Genomic DNA, 16,199 nt, shown 5'->3' on the forward strand with positions numbered 1-16,199 from the left:
GTAAACGACATATTTTACGCTTGAAGGTAGAAGGGACATAATTAATGAAAAGGAGGTTTTCTCTATGCAAGGCTAAATTAATATTAGCGTGTGAACGACATTTTACATCAGATACTGATTACAAAAGCTTTTTTTGGGGAAAAAAATTGTTTTTTTTCTATTGAGTTAGATCTTCCTTGTATGAGTGTGCAAAAATGTTAAAATAAGTAGCATATAACAGCAGATAACTGGCAGCAAAATGTCCTCTTAATTCACATTATGTACCACATAATTTGCTTTGCCATGCAGAATACTTTTTCTTTCTTTGGTTCATAGTTAATTCAACACTGACCCTTAATTTGGTCCTACATTGCTATAAAATATGGTGCCAATTCTGTAGCTTTACTATATGAATACTGTATTGTAGTCTGCCAAAACTACATTGCCTAATGAATACTGCACCATTGCAGGCCGGGGGCTCGGGTTGGGGGTCGGGTTGGTCGACATACGATCGGAGAAGTAAAAATAAATAAAAAAATAAAAAACTACTTACCTTGCACTCGCCACATCGCCGAGTCAGACCTGTGCAGGCCGCTGCTGAACTGCACCTCCGTATTGTCTATAGACTTGCTGCGCGAGTAGTAGCCTACTTGGAGTCAAAAAGCAGGATTATCATTGGAATGCCACCACTAATGTGCAAACTACAACACATCAATATTAAAACAAAATAGTGCCAGTGCAATATGCTAAATCAAGAATCCTTCCGCAGTCGATTTTCTTGTGACTTTCTTCTCACTAATTGATATAATCTTTTTCCACCCTTCTTGCAGATCTCTTCATCGAACACCCCTCAAATCTGACAACTTCTCTGGGGAAGGATGTGACGCTTAGCTGTACTGTGAGTATGACCGGAGAGTTACCTGAAATCAACTGGTTACGCGACGGCGAGCCCTTGGATGATGCTGACAATGATCTGGTTATGATGCCCATGGCGGACGACTCTTGGCTGGCGATCAGCCATCTCAGGTACAGAAACTTCTTTGATTGTGTTATGGAATATCAAGTCCAAGAATAATGTGACACACTAATATTGTGGGCAAGTTATTGAGAAACACATTATCAATAGGTAAGTGCATATAAGGACGTAGGGCTAGATGTAGGTAATTCTATTTTACCACTTCTAAAATACCGAATTTTACAGATTCGGTATTTAAGAAGTGGTAAAATAGAAGGGGGCACATGTAGGTATTTCAGAATCGGTAAATACCGAATCTGTAAGATTCGGTATTTACCGATTCGGTAAATACAGAATCAGTATCCCCCATCGATTCCTATGGGCCTTGAAGCCCATAGGAATCAATGGTGAATACCGAATCGGTATTTACCGATTCGGTAAAATCCGATTTTTGCAAGGGTGCAGGGGGTGTCACTTTGACACCCTCTGGCACCCCAATTCCGGACTGGTGTGCCATGTGGCACACAGATATGCCCTAAGGGCATGTCTGTGTGTCACATTGCACAGGTGTGCATGCACAGATGTGCATGCACACCTGGATTCGGTATTTTACCACCCAATTGGATTGGGTAGTAAAATACCGAATCTGAAAGGCCTGCAGCACTCAAAGATGTGCTACCTACATGTGCTTTTACAGAATCGTTTTTTTTACCGAGTCTGTATTTACCGATTCGGTCATTTTACCGAATCTGTAAATACAGATTCGGTAAAACACCGATTCTGTAAAGCATGCTCCTACATTAGAAAACCCTAATACCGGTCGGAAACGTCCGAAATCGGCCGTTTCCGACCGGTATTAGGGCTCCTACATCGGGCCCTTAATGTATTACTAATATTAATTCCACATCTATGTACCCCTGAAGACATATATATTATCATGGTATATATCTGTAGAGTTAGATACAAAAAATCTATACATACCCACCTTTCAATATATTTCGTCCATCAATATTCTGTCTGAGATATTAGTGTCCGACGATATTCTGTAGCCGAAATTCAAAATCCACACAAATTCCTTCCAATGTGCTCTTATATGACGGAATTTGCATGACGCTTTATTACACTATGTACCAAGGTAGGCCGTAATGGATTGAGGACCCAGCGTCTGCAGAGAGCAGCGTGCATCAGGCAGTACCCTTGCTTGCAGGGTGAACCCTGGAGAGGGTGGTGGCTCATGCTACCGGATGTGATATACTGCATGGTAATAATATTGCACCCATACATGGACGTAGCACTACACTGTAAGGTAGGTATATAATTACTCTTCCCTCCACCTCCGGAAAGAGACCAGCTATCCCGCTTTCCGGAAACAACTTAAAACCCTTCTGTTCCCCTAAATTATTCTGTTCCATCTGTTGACTAGTCATGCCTTGCGCTGAGAGACCTTCTGGTAGCCATGCGCTCTACAAATGCTCTTTTCATTTCATTCATTTTTCATTTCATTCCACGTATACTTACCTCCTAAGATAAATGTGGTTGGAGTTAAGAAGAAGATTAAACATATACTTTACTTTCAATATAGTAGTAGTTGTAGATCAATGTTAATTACCTTGATGCAGTGTCATACGACCATAGGAAGATGTCCGCCCGAGCAAAAAATGGAGATCACCAACTTAAACTTTGTTTTAGGCTGGGGTTGCCAAGCATTATGGACATTTTACAGTATAGCTTTCAGGCCAAAGAGCAAAGATCTTCACAAGTGAAAAAAACGCCAGAATGGGTCCCTTTCAGGTACATTATGCTCAAACTTTCGTTTCTGGGAAATAACGTCCTTACATCGGGGGCATTTAGTTCTTCTTGTACTAGAGCTAATTCAGGTTTGAGGGGAAATCAAGGAAGACCCAACTTCACCAGAAAAAAATCCGTATTTCCTCTTGGATTTTCCCAATGCCACAGGGCCCTAGTTAAGTGGGTTGAAATAACACAGGTCTCAGCTCTGGAGTTCCCCTAAATCTTTTTTTTCTTTTCAAATTGGATCTCCTTCTAACAAAGAACTTACTTGGCAAACTTTGGTAGCAAGGTGTGAACCCTTCCAAGCCACAAGCCAAACAACATGACCTGGTATGTCAGGTATGCTAAATAGGGGGAGTACATCTCACAGCAGCCTTGGCACAAGGATGTTCAGTGTTTCAGGTAAAATTTAAGATCTCTGTATCAGCCCTCCCTTTCTCCTACAAATAAAGCTACTTTACAACTAAAGGTATCTTTCATGCCATTAGTTTCAATCTGGCACTCTCATTTGTTATCTGTGTTTCGCAGTCCATAGCTGCTTCTCATTCTAAGATCTCCGATATTGCATCATCCACAGTTTCTGACATTTAATCCGTTTTGATTGGAGTCCTATCTGCCTGTTTTTCCATTTTCAAGAACTTGAGTTTGAGCTTGGTGGCAGCCTTTCTGTACAATTTCTTGCTAAGATGAGGCGGTGCTCTTTTTGACAGCATGCAAAGGCAAAAATTCCCTCTCCCTCCTGTAACTCAGTAGATTTCAAAATGTCCTTAGTGTGAATTTCTTGGGTGGGAGAAAGGAAATAGAGGGATGGAGAAATTGTGAGTTTACCGAACAGTCCAATAAGCTGCAACCATGGTAGGAAAACTGACTCTCAGTCTGCTCTAGGATTTTTTATTTATTTTAGATTTTTAATCATTTTGAAGCTGCTCTATCAGAACTAATATTTATAGTAACGGTATGTAAGAACAATGTTAAAAGAGTGGTCTTATATAGATAGGATCTTGCTGTAGGAATTTTAGGAGAGCGGTATAACCATGACCAAACAGCACGCATTTGCGTGATGCATATTTACATTTGCAGGTTGGCATAGGTGTAGATATCTGAGGACTGTGAGGAGGGAGCATGTGTGGATTCAGCTGACATTTTCAACATTACCAAGTTGTCTTTCCAGGCCAGTTTCAAATGAGGAGGGGGGCTTGACAGCTGGGCAGCTAGATAGAGAGGGTAATCCAATGCAAGGGTCCTGGCAGTTGAAAGGATCAACATTTTTTAATCTCTTAGGAAGACCAAATAGGATTTGTTTGTCAGGGTAAAGATTGTGGGCAGAAAAGAGAGTGAATAGGAGAGAGACAGCAGGGTGCAGGTTTGAAAATTTGTATAGACATGTGCATGGCAGAGAACTAGCTTGAACAGGTGTATGTTTGAGAAGTTTTAGCATTGTCCTTATAAAGGAAATTGGTCATTTTATTGCGAGGAGAACAGGATAACTCTCAAAATCCTGGACCATAAGAATTCCTGCCTACTCATCCTTCTTGATCATTCATCACCGTTCGACACATTCAATCATGACACTCTCTTAGTGCTACTTAAGCAAAGAATGGGGCTAGCTGGTAATGTTCTAAAATGGTTCACATCCTTGCTCCCAAATCTATCACAATGATTCAAAGTGTGTAGCTTACTATCCAATGAATTCCTGCACAGTTGTGAAGTCCCTCAAAGTTTAATAATTTCTCCCACACTCTTCAACATTCATATGGAACCGCTGATGGAGATACTTAAGAATTTGAACCTCACCTACCATTATATGCTGATGACTCTCAGCTGTACGTACAAGTTTCCTACTTGGAGGATATCTCTCGACTTAATGACACCCTACAAAAACCCAAAACTGGCTAGCATGAAATCACCTCAAATTAAACTTCCAGAAAACGGTATTCTTCCCCATATGTTTATGTTTCTATGTTTGTTTTTTTGTAAAGTGCATGGCTGCCTGAGGGCTTCCCTGCGCTCAAGAGTGCAGTACTGTTCGCTCAGCCCACTAGTGTATTAAAGGGAAAACAGCCAGGTCTTGAGTATCAATATCACCACCCAACAGCACCACCCCATTCAGAATGAATAAACCAACTAGACACCCTCATTTGCAAACCAGTCATCATCGCATCCACAAATCCCACTCACTTAACCCCTCCCCTGCTGGTGACGGAACCACTCCGTCATCAGCCGCGGTCGCGCTGTGCTGATGACGGAGTGGTTCCGTCACGGCCTGCTCGGCGCGGATTCCGCGCCTGCGCTGAGCGTTCTATTGAGTGGGCAGGGCCGTGACGGAACCGCTCCGTCATGAGCACAGCGCAACCGCGCTTGGTGACGGAGCAGTTCCGTCACCAGCACGGGACCGCCGCGCGCCCCCCCCGCCCCCTTAGCACTGCGGCGGAATAGCCGCCGCAGTGAAGGGGTTAAGAGTGCCAAGTCTCTCCAGCTTGAACCCCTGAGATTCAGAAAGATGAAGATCTACTCTTGTACTTTCTCTGGGTCTGCCCCGAGAATATGGAAGTCCCTCCCACCTGACATTCAATGAGTCCTTGTGCCATAGCTTTCGGAAAAGAGGTGAAACGATTCCTCCTTTAAGGACCAAGACAAGGATGACACGAGGACCATCCAACTACATGCTACTAAAATACAGGTGTATTGAGCATCTCAAACGAGCCTTAGCAAAATGACAATGGGAAAAGGATTATATTGTTATGTAGTTCTGTAACAGGTGAGGGTTTTCTGTGTACAGCGCTCCGATTCCCTTGGGTCACATTTGCACTTTATAAACTTCTCTATATAAAATACCTACAGAAATACATTTAGTTAGCTGCTGCAGTTGTCCAGGATACTCCTCATAAGAGAATTGATGATTGATTTGGCTATCTGGAATGGGAGGGAGGGACACATTTTTCTGATGATTAGTTGTTGAGTTCAGTCAGCAGAGGTAGCACACGATATAAAGACCTCCATTTAAAAGATGGAACTGATTTGTACTCCTGGCTAAGGGGAAGAGCATTAGGGAATCACTAGATTTGAGAGTGGAGGAGGGATTGATTTCGGAAGCATGGCACATGGGAAAGAGGATTTTCTTTCTTGTGAATGAGTTTAGCCAGTGTTTGAGATTTAAAAATCAAAGTGCTAGTAGCCTATGCTAGAGTACCTACTTGCTTTTGAGAAGTGCTGGTACTCTACAATTAAAAGTATTGCACCTCTGCTGAGTAGTGTAGGTACTCTACCTCTCAAAAGAAAGAAGTGCAGGTACTCATTGCATGGCACTACCGGCCCATTTTCTAGCTCTGAGTTTAGCATGAAGGAGTGGGAAGCCATCCACTGCTTCGTGGCTGTGAGGCAGTATGACAGTTTTGCTTGAAAGAGGGTGTGAGAGATGGAAAACAGAGGCTTTAACCCATCAAGGAATCCAGTCACCATAGCCATCAACATCCTCCGAGATCCTTCTGCTTCCAGAAACAATAGAGCAGGCCTAAGCACTTAAGAACATAGGGCCTGATTCATATGTTGGCGAGAAGAGAACTCTATTGTGGCGGTGACAGAGTTGCCTTCCCCCAAAGTAGTGGTCTACCCGCTGAAGTTAATTTTCAGTGGACCATCAGTTTGGCCTTGGTGTGGACTACTCTTTCTCTGCCATGGCCACATTTTTCTGGCATCCCTGGGGAGTAAGGTTGGCCGGATAAATGGCTTCATGTCCTGTTTCCCAATTTAGATGTGCAGACATGTGGCCATTTTTTAATGCCCCCCCCCCCCCCCCAATTATTGAAGAAGACTCCCACAGCGAGGGGAGCAACATTATTTTTTCTTTACCAAAAGAAAATACTGTTTCCGAACTTCCCAGCAGAATGGTTTCCTGAGGTCAGTATTAAAATGTCTGCCCAACAAATGTAGTTTAACAGTTAGGAATTGGACCACGTGGTTAAAAGTCACCTAGCCCTAAATTTGAGCTTTGTGAACTTCTTACCTCTTGTCACACCCACTGTCTAATACCACCCAGATCCTGGTGAGATTAGCAGCCGAGCTGGTGCATTTCTGCCTAATTGTACATTCCACCGAACCCGCAAAGATTACAGATGAGGGGAATCTCGCAAAACTGATCGGACTGGATTCCAAGCTAAGTTCTGAGCCACAATAATTTTAAACGCAATATTTTTAAAAGTTGGTTCTACAGTCCGCTGACAGCTCCTAACAGTGTCTTCCCTTCCCGTACCATTTCCGTAATATGTTTTATACTGTAAGGACAGGCTTGGCCGGTTGGGTCACTGTTATTTTGTTACCTCACCTAAGCATTACTCATGTGAGAAGACAACTGAATGTATATCATGCACTATGAGGAAGAATGCAGGTTTCGTTTACCACTGAAATGTTCTTGGTTTTAGTATATTTAGCTTTCTCTTGATCTGTCTGTTGACATATGTAGAGAGTAGATTATTATATATAAAGTAAAAAATAACATAGTTTATGTTGAAACCTTTGCATTGAGGGTGGTAATGCATTGTATTGGACCATTGAGCGTTTCGAACCCTGTGTGCCTGTTTTCCCAAAGGTAATTGGCAGAACCTATTTCACCAACAATTCTTACAAAAGTTATCATTTGCTAAAAGCATGGCTGTCAATGAGTAAACCCACCCCTCTCCCCTTTGATTGCCGAGTCCTTATATTCTTCCATCACTGACCCTGTACTCAGAGCTGCAAAGGTGGTTGTGTGACGGAATATCGCCAGCAAAAATATTGGCAACAAAAAGTATTGGGAACACAAATAGTGACTTTACATACTTTGTGTATAAAGTAAAAAATATTGACTACAAAAATAAAAGACTACAATATAATCAGAAACTATGCAAGAATATTGAATTTTAACTATTATTCATTATATTAACTTTACAATCTATATTTATTTGAAAAATAATATTACAATTAAAATGTATACTTATATTATCAAAAATATATGAAAAATAGAACTTATTAACATAAAATAAAAATGTATACTATAAAATAAATGCAAAAAAGGAAAATAATATTATTCATTAAACATACCTAAAAGGATAATTATTTATAATTATAATAATGTTTTGAAGGAATTTTGTTAAGTCTCCCCATTTTACCCTTAAATATATTATTATGCTTGGTATAACGTTGATATGAAGATATTTTATATGTGAAAATGTATCTGTACTTTCATGGTTTTACGAGAAAAAACGAATAAAGATTTTGATGATGATGAATTATAAAACACTGTGGGGCTGATTACGATGTGGGTCGGAAAGACTCCGATTGGCATTTGGCTTGACTGAACCCGTGTCGAAGCCAGGTTTCCAACGGACTCAGAAACAGACCGACTCGGAAACATTTCCGACTGACTTATTACGATACAAGGTAGTCGGTCGGTTAATCCGAATCGGTTCCGAATGGCATTCGGAGCGGCCGAGTCGGTCAAAGCCGAACCGTACAGCTTAATGGGTCGCATTTCCAACAGACTGATTACGATGTCGGATTCCGACAGCCGATCAGACTCTGTCTGTCCGACACAGATTGGCTGTCAGAAACCGGTGGCCCGGACAAGCTTCCGAGGACCGATTTCTGGCATTCCAGCCGTCTTCAGCCCGGCTTGCTTGAATCCAGTGGCAAAGTGAGCAAGGGACTCACGTCTAAGCATACCCTGCCACACTTATGGCAGCCAAAAGCGGTACAAAAGGGGGTGGCGATGGACGGAGCATCTGAATCAATCAAACACTCACACCCAGTCAAAAGATCTGGGTTTAATCCATCACCGTTCTTTAGCCCGCTCTGCCACCCCAGTTTAGACATGGCTATATGCAAATCAGTCTGACCCTTGCTCACTTTGCCACTGGATTCAAGCAAGCCTGGCTGAAGACGGCTGGAATGCCAGAAACCGGTCCTCGGAATCTTGTTTCCAGTCCAGGGAAGGCATGGCTTGGCAGTTCGGGCTGGACTGTTCCCATGAGGCACAGGGTCAGACTGATTTGCATATAGCCATGTCTGAACTGGGGAGGCAGAGTGGGCTAAAGAACGGTGATGGATTAAACCCAGATCTTTTGACTGGGTCTGAGTGTTTGATTGGTTCAGATGCTCCGTCCATTACCACCCCCTTTTGTACCGAGTTGAAGTTAGTGACACCTCCTTCCAAAAATTGTATCCTGAAGTCATTTTCAGTTTTTGTCTCAGAAAATTGACTTCACGATGGCCATCTCATCAGCCAGCAAAGAAGACTCCTCATTGCTTTTGTACCATACACAATTTTTGCACTTATTACCAGGGCCCATGTAATTTTGCAGTAATCGACAACCAAATTGTGTGACAGTGTTGACAAAATCTTCAATGTATCATGGGAGATAGGATGGTGTTTGAGGATGGTTTCTAATGAGGGCCGCTGACATTATGTGATTTTGCATACACACAAGATCTCCTCACACAATGCGTTTCAGATGTCAAATTCAACTAGGAACTATCTCTTTCTGCATTCTTTCTTAGACCCCATTCACTTAGCTTGAATTGTGTTCCACAATCTGGAAGTCAGATGTATATTGAAAAGTTCCTTACTGGGACTCCGCCAAGCATATGAGGAGCTGTACTCTTAGTCTGTTTGTGATTCATGGTGGACAAGTGCCAGGTACGAAGGCTTTGAAAGACTCAATTCCTATTGCAGTGTTTACTTACTAACACCCTCATGGCACACAGAAGGCACCCTTCCCTGCTCCCTACAGGGCTTCAAGGGTACAACACCAGTGCAAAGGTAGCCTTTCAGGCATTCCAGGAAAAATGCTCTAATTCTGAAATCTAGCAGGTAATCCTCATGGCCTGTGTTCCAGTGTCAAATGATGTAAGTTTTGAAGAAGATGCTCAGTTTGACTGAGTAGGTTGGGGGCGTTATTCATCATCTGTGTGCCTGATGCCTGTCCTAAGCTGTCACCATTCTCCTAGTATCCTCTCCACAATAATAGGTTAACAAAAATATGTTTTAACGTAGGGGTCTCCAACCTTTTCTGTACTGAGAGCTACTTATGTTCAATGAAACGCATTGAGAGCTACTTATACTATAAGTGTTGTATAATCTATTTTTTAATATGGATATTAATTCAACCAAGCAAATGCTTTCTCATTTAATAAGCTAGGCTGCACACAGGTGAGCTAGTCAGAGGTAGCTGAAGAGCTACAGTAGCTCATGAGCTATTGGTTGAAGACCCCTTAACACAAGGCTGAAAAACTACAGATTGCTACTTTGTACTCTTAGACCATTAGAAACTGTTCGATTACCGAGATATTCCTGCCGAGTGCTATTAATCCATGGATGTGCAGCAGCAATGCCCTGTACAAACTGTGTCATCACGTCGGTTTAATCTGGTAAGAAAGTACCCTAGAGATGGTAACAGAAAAATACCCAGTAGGCATCCAGTGCAAGTGGAACTACAAACCAGCGACCTCAACTTTATAATGCAAGTTTAGTTCACCCAAGAAAATATCCACAATGAGTGGTTCCACTAACTAAATCCTCCATTCATTTCTTGCCCCCAGGCACTGCATCAATCTGGCTGCAATGCCAAGGCCTGTCAGGGCGGTTAGTCACTGGGTATTTAGTTTTATAGGCACTCTATTTGAGAACATTTGGACACATCTTGTTAGTCATGCATTTCTCCTTGTATTTTGTCAATGGTACTGCTCTCCCGCCTTTGAAAACAGGATGTGATGCAGCCTGCAGGGTCAGGTGGTCAGCATTTGTTGGTGCCTGGAACTAAGACATTGGGTCAGTTTACTCAAAGCAACAATGGTGGTGATAGGTCACCAGGATAAATGAAAACAATAAAGTCCTGTAACTAGTGTGAGAAGCAGCTCTGGCTTAGTGGAGGCTCATGAGTCTTAGCTATGGTCAGCAGCACAAATATAGGAGAAAGCTACCAGCTTGGACGTTTTGAGGTTGATGTGAAAAAAAACTGTCTTACTGGAGTACATATTCTTTTTGGAGAACCATGTTGTGGCCTCTTGCTATCTTATGCATTCTCCCAGGTTATTGGGTGATTGGAATGGTGAGAGTGCTTGTGCTTGGACGAGTGGGCAGTTAGATTGAGAATGGCCCAGCAGCAGGAAGCTGCTCCTGGTGGGGCTTTACACGATTTACCTGTAACCTGATCTAAACCTAATAAATCTACATCCTTTGTACTCTACCAGACCACATCCTTCATTGTAACAAACTACCAGCAAGCAAAGTCAGTTTGAAGTTTATTTAAGATAAGAGGGCACGCTGAAACCTCATTCTGTCTGATTTAAAAAAAATGAAACGGTTTGTCTTTTGAAATAACAGAGTTTTCCTTGCAAACTCAGACCAGTAACTTTTCTTTAAACTGTGTTTTTGTTTCCTTTCTCAGAATTGCATCTGTGCAGCTGTCAGATTCAGGAAATTACCAGTGCAGTATTATGGTGGAATCAGAAGAGATTCTCTCGAAGGAAGCCCACCTGGAACTGGAAGGTGAGCACCTGTGATGCTCCATACTCCTGTAAGAGCCTGTGCCAGTGTTCTAACATATTATAACAGGACCACAATTGTTGTGTGGTACAAGCAAAATTCTCAATATTATGAACTGTAGGAGTTCATACAATGCAGTAGGGGAGACCTAATAGTGAGACATGTCACATTACTCTTGCCAAGGCTGTAGGAGCTGACTGGATCATACCCTTTGGTTGAAGATGCCCTTGCAGTGTTACTTAGTTTATGCCCCTCAGGGCAAATGCTGGGCATTATATACTCACACATGTTTGTGAGATGACTTTATAGTGGTAGAGAGCACATGTGCCCAGGATCAGGGGTGTTGATATCATTGGTGCATCAAATGGAGGAGCCCCAGGGCCTAGGGGTGTAAGTAGCCTACTGAAGCCAAGTTATGGTCTAATTTTACTACCCAGCAAGAGAACAGGAGTCCTATTTCCCTTGATTTCAGTGCTTATGTTCTAGTTACACTATTGTCACCAGGGGTGTAAGATTTGGCACCCTCACACAGTACAATAAGAGATAGCATTTGCCTGAAAGTCACATCTGTGGACTTTAGATTGACAGTGAGCATGTGATGAGTACACAGTGTCCAGCAGAACATCTCCTTCCCTCCTCTTCCATCTGTTCTTTCTCTTCCCAAGCACCCGCCCTGCCTTTTAGCAGTGATGGTCACTACAGTAGTAGAGTTCATTGCAGGTGGGTGGATGATGGGCCATATCCAGGACCCTTGTAACCTGCTTTCAAGTGTATTTGTGGACTGAGTTTATATTTTGTAAAATTCATTATATACCTACATTGACAATGTTATGGTCGGCAATGTAGTGGATGCAATATTATTGTAGGTCAATATAATTGAACTCAATATACTATCATGCAACTTCAATGATAATGTATCTCCCTTTCACAGGTTTAACCCTTTGTGGTGATATTCTGTTGGATTCTGAGCATCAATCAGCTTTAATGGGTAGCAAGGTCCACAGTATGTGGCAATAAATGTATTATTTATTTATTATTTATTTGAAAGTTTTATATAGCGCGAACAAGATCTTTGCAGATATCAGAGCGCTTTACAAGGTAGGGTATAGAGTAATAGCATGTAATAGTTGAGGTAGTTAGGTACAAGGTGCATAGTTACATAAGTAGATCAAAAAACCGGAGGTAGATAATAGGTGAGGTAGTACAGGGTGCATAGTCAAACAGTTGCGCCAATAATATAAAAGTACAAAAATAAGCATATACTTGTTTAAGCGTGCTACAAGTGTTTTTGGAGATAACATCAAGGTGGGCATAGTTGAGGTAGATGCGTGCAGGATGTAAAGTCACACAGGTGCATCAGTAGTACAAAAGTAGGGAAGGTTGAGGTGCATCAGTAGTACAAAAAATAGGGATGGTTGAGGAGGTGTAGGTACAGTGTGCAAGGTCAGACAGGTGCATTAACAATACATCAAAATACAAAGAGGGAACATATACAATCAAATAAGTCATGATACAAGTAGTACCGGTAGACCAAGGGGTCAGGCAGGTATTACGGAGCGGATTTATGAGCGCTACAGGATAATAGATCATGTGTATTTAGCCATGAGGATCGCTTTTACTTCTTTCTTAAACAGTTTGTTGGAGGAGATGAGCCTCGTTTCCGGAGGGAGTGAGTTCCAGATCCTGGGTGCCATTCCTGAGAAGGACCGTTTATAGGTTTTTTCCTTCCTGAATCTTCGAGGTTTCAGCAAAAGATTGTTTGTGCTTCTAGTAGTTCTAGAGCCACCCGAGATAGTCAGCTTTTGAGTGAGGTAGGCGGGTGAGTTCATGTGTACAGCCTTGTGAGTCATGCAGGCGATTTTCAGATGTATTCTGGCTTCAAAAGGTAGCCAGTTCAGGGATTTAAAGTCAGGGGAAATATGCGAGTGTTTTTTTGAGCCAGTGATGAGTCTTGCTGCAGCGTTAAGGGACGCTCTTAGGGGTGCCGTTGTAGTTAGGGGGAGCCCGCAGAGGGCGGTGCTTCCGTATTCTATGTGCGGTATGACTATAGCTTGTACTGCAGTTTGGAAGTCTTTGGCTGGAAGGAAGGCTTTAAGTTTTCTCAAGGTATTGATTTGGAAGTTCGCTCCTTTGGTTGCCTTGCTGATGTGCTGCTGCATGTTGAGATTGGCGTCAAGTGTTATGCCTAAGGATTTTGCTGAGTCTACGACGGTAGGTTGTACATTTAAAGCCGTTAAGTGCTTAAGCCATGCTTGAGCCATAGAGATTTTTGTAGGAGGTGAGATTAGGAGGAACTCAGTCTTCAGAGCATTGAGTTTGAGGTGATTCTCTGCAAGCCAGGATTGGGTGTTTCTGATCGTGGTGTTCAGTAGCAGGATGTCCTTGGGGGATTGTATTTTGAGATAGAGTTGTGTGTCGTCGGCATACATGTGAAAGTAAACGTTGGATGTCTGTAACAGAGTAGTGAGCGGTTCCATAACTAGGTTGAACAGTGTTGGGGAGAGGGAGGATCCTTGGGGGACGCCTAGCGATACAGGTACCGGAGAGGACATCAGGTTGTTGCTTTTGAATCTTTGTGAGCGGCTATGTAGAAAGGAGGTGAACCACTTGAGAACAGTCCCTGATATGCCCATTCTTGTGTTTAGCAGTTCGAGTAAGTTCTCATGTTTAACTGTGTCGAATGCTGAGGAGAGATCCAGAAGTATGAGGAGGCAGTTATCATTTTGGTCTAGGATTTGGAGGGCGTCGTCCACAATGTGAGTCATGGCTGTTTCGGTACTGTGCCCTGCACGGAAGCCTGACTGATGAGCATTGAGGAGATCAAACTTGTCTATGTGTTTAGTCAGTTGTAGCTGGACGCATTTTTCCAACAGTTTAGCGAGGGTGGGAATATTTGTAATAGGGCGGTAGTTGTTTAGATCAGTGGGGTCTGCAGTTGGTTTTTTTAGTAGAGGTGTGACTTGTCCGACTTTGAGGGCGTCAGGGATGGATCCTTGTTGAAGAGAGCTATTGATGATTTTAGTCCAGAGTGGAAGGAGCAGAGGGGTAAAATCTTTTACCGCGTTTGCAGGAAGGGGGTCAGTGAGGTGATTGGAAGGTTTCAGGGTGCTGAGCAATCTGCCAATTTCTTCTTCGGAGTAGGTGCCAAAGGATGACCATGTAGCGTTGTTCTTTGGTCCAGGCGCTGCTGTGAGTTGGGGGTTGGAGTAAAGGATTGGGTCATTGAGGATATCGCTTCTTATGTTGTCAGTTTTTTGGTTAAAGAAAGCAGAGAAGTCTTCACAGGAAGGTGTGATGCTCATGGTGCTGATTGTCTGGGGTTGTTCTTTGGATTGTGTTCTGATTAACTCAAACAGTTTCCTTGGGCGGTTTTTTGCTTGGGCGAGCTGGAGGCTGAAGAAATCTCTTTTTGAGCGTTTTATTTTTCTGAAGTAGGCGTTTCTATGTTTCTTCAGGCTTTTTAGGTGCAGTGCAGAGGGGGCTGACCTCCAAGTGCGCTCTGCCAGTCGCATGGCCCGTCTATCTTCATTGAGGCTCCCGTCATACCAGGGGTTGGAGATCTTGGACGAGACTCTTTTCAGTTGCAAGGGTGCAGCCTCATTGATTATTGTGGACATAGCATTTAGATAATGGTCAGTCAGGTGTTGAACGTCCGAAGCGCCGGACGGGGGAAGTAGGAGATTGCAGCTGTTAGGCGGTAAGGACTTTGGGTTGAGTTTCTTCATGTCCCTTTTCCAGACTTTGGGCTTGGCGGGTTGCACTGCGTTAAATTTGACTTTTTCTTTGATAAGGAAGGAGACAATATGATGATCTGACCAGTCACAAGGTTGGATTGACTCCAGTTGAATAGCGTCTTCTTTGGAGATGATAAGGTCGAGGATAGAGCCTTTCACATGGGTCGGGCTGTTACATATTTGGGTGAGATCAAGGGCGTTGAGGAAGCTTTTGAGGCTATTTACCACTTTGTCGCTGCTGTCATTCCAATGAAGATTGCAGTCGCCAAGAAAAATTTGGGTGTTTTGCCGTCCTGAATTGGATGATATTGTGTCCATGAGTTGTTGGCAGAAGGAGAGGTTGTCCCCAGGTGGGTGGTATATGATGTGAAGTGAGCAGACCGGTTTGCTTTCGCTGATGACATCAAGGCAGAAGTTACATCTTAATGTAGGCCTTGGATCCATAGCACTGTGCTGTGTTCCAACTTCTGTGACATCAGCATATGAAAATGGGCTTGGTTGGGACACAGAGGGCAGATCCACTGCCTTACTACTGAGTAACAGAACACACAGCGGAGAGACCAAGCCGGGCATGTCACTTGCATCTGTAGTCAGATATGCCAGGCCTGGATAGGCTTGTTTCCCTGCATGAGCTTCAGACAAAGTTGTTAATAGTCTGTAGATGTGCTACAGTTGAGATGTCCTTGAACTGTAGACTCTTAGAAGGTCAACAGTGAATGAGCTAGGCATGCTCTGGAGACTACTGGTAAATGCATTGAAATTGGGTCCCAGATTTACAAACAATTCATGCATGCAACACAGTACAGCAACTAACGTTTTAGTGCTGTGTTGTGTGAAGGGGAAAGAGCAGTACAGCACCATATTTACTAAGATATGGTGCTGCCTTCTTCTCTCCCTGGGCTGGCACAGTTTAGGCTGGCACACGCCAATAGACAGACTCTTGCACCATAGGGCCAGGGAGTGTGCATTCTGTAAGGAATTGTTTTTGTACTGTAAGGAGGTAAGGGGGCCCTTCCAGTTCAAAAATTATCCTTTAACACTTTTCCTGGTTTGTGAATGTGCTGTGGAATGCAGTACGCATGCAAAGAAGGAAAAGCGAGGAGAAATTAAAATATTTCTCTTTGTTACATCTGCCTCGAGGAAGCAAACGATGTTTGCGTAAATCGCAGTCTGAATGTTTGCAGTTAGGGATTTGTGTCAAAATCCATGGGTGCTTGCATGG

General features: G+C 43.0%; 1 protein-coding gene across 1 annotated transcript in view; it reads left to right on the forward strand.

Annotated features, from left to right (window-relative positions):
- AXL (AXL receptor tyrosine kinase) overlaps positions 1 to 16,199 on the forward strand; it is a 225,797-nt gene that overhangs the window by 48,444 nt on the left and 161,154 nt on the right. Inside the window, exons 2-3 of the mRNA XM_086938617.1 lie at positions 810 to 1,005; positions 11,146 to 11,246. Coding sequence (XP_086794743.1) covers positions 810 to 1,005; positions 11,146 to 11,246 — 297 coding nt within the window. The remainder of the gene's footprint in view (positions 1 to 809; positions 1,006 to 11,145; positions 11,247 to 16,199) is intronic.

Source organism: Lissotriton vulgaris, chromosome 9 (assembly GCF_964263255.1).
Source record: "Lissotriton vulgaris chromosome 9, aLisVul1.2, whole genome shotgun sequence".
Taxonomy (NCBI): domain Eukaryota; kingdom Metazoa; phylum Chordata; class Amphibia; order Caudata; family Salamandridae; genus Lissotriton; species Lissotriton vulgaris.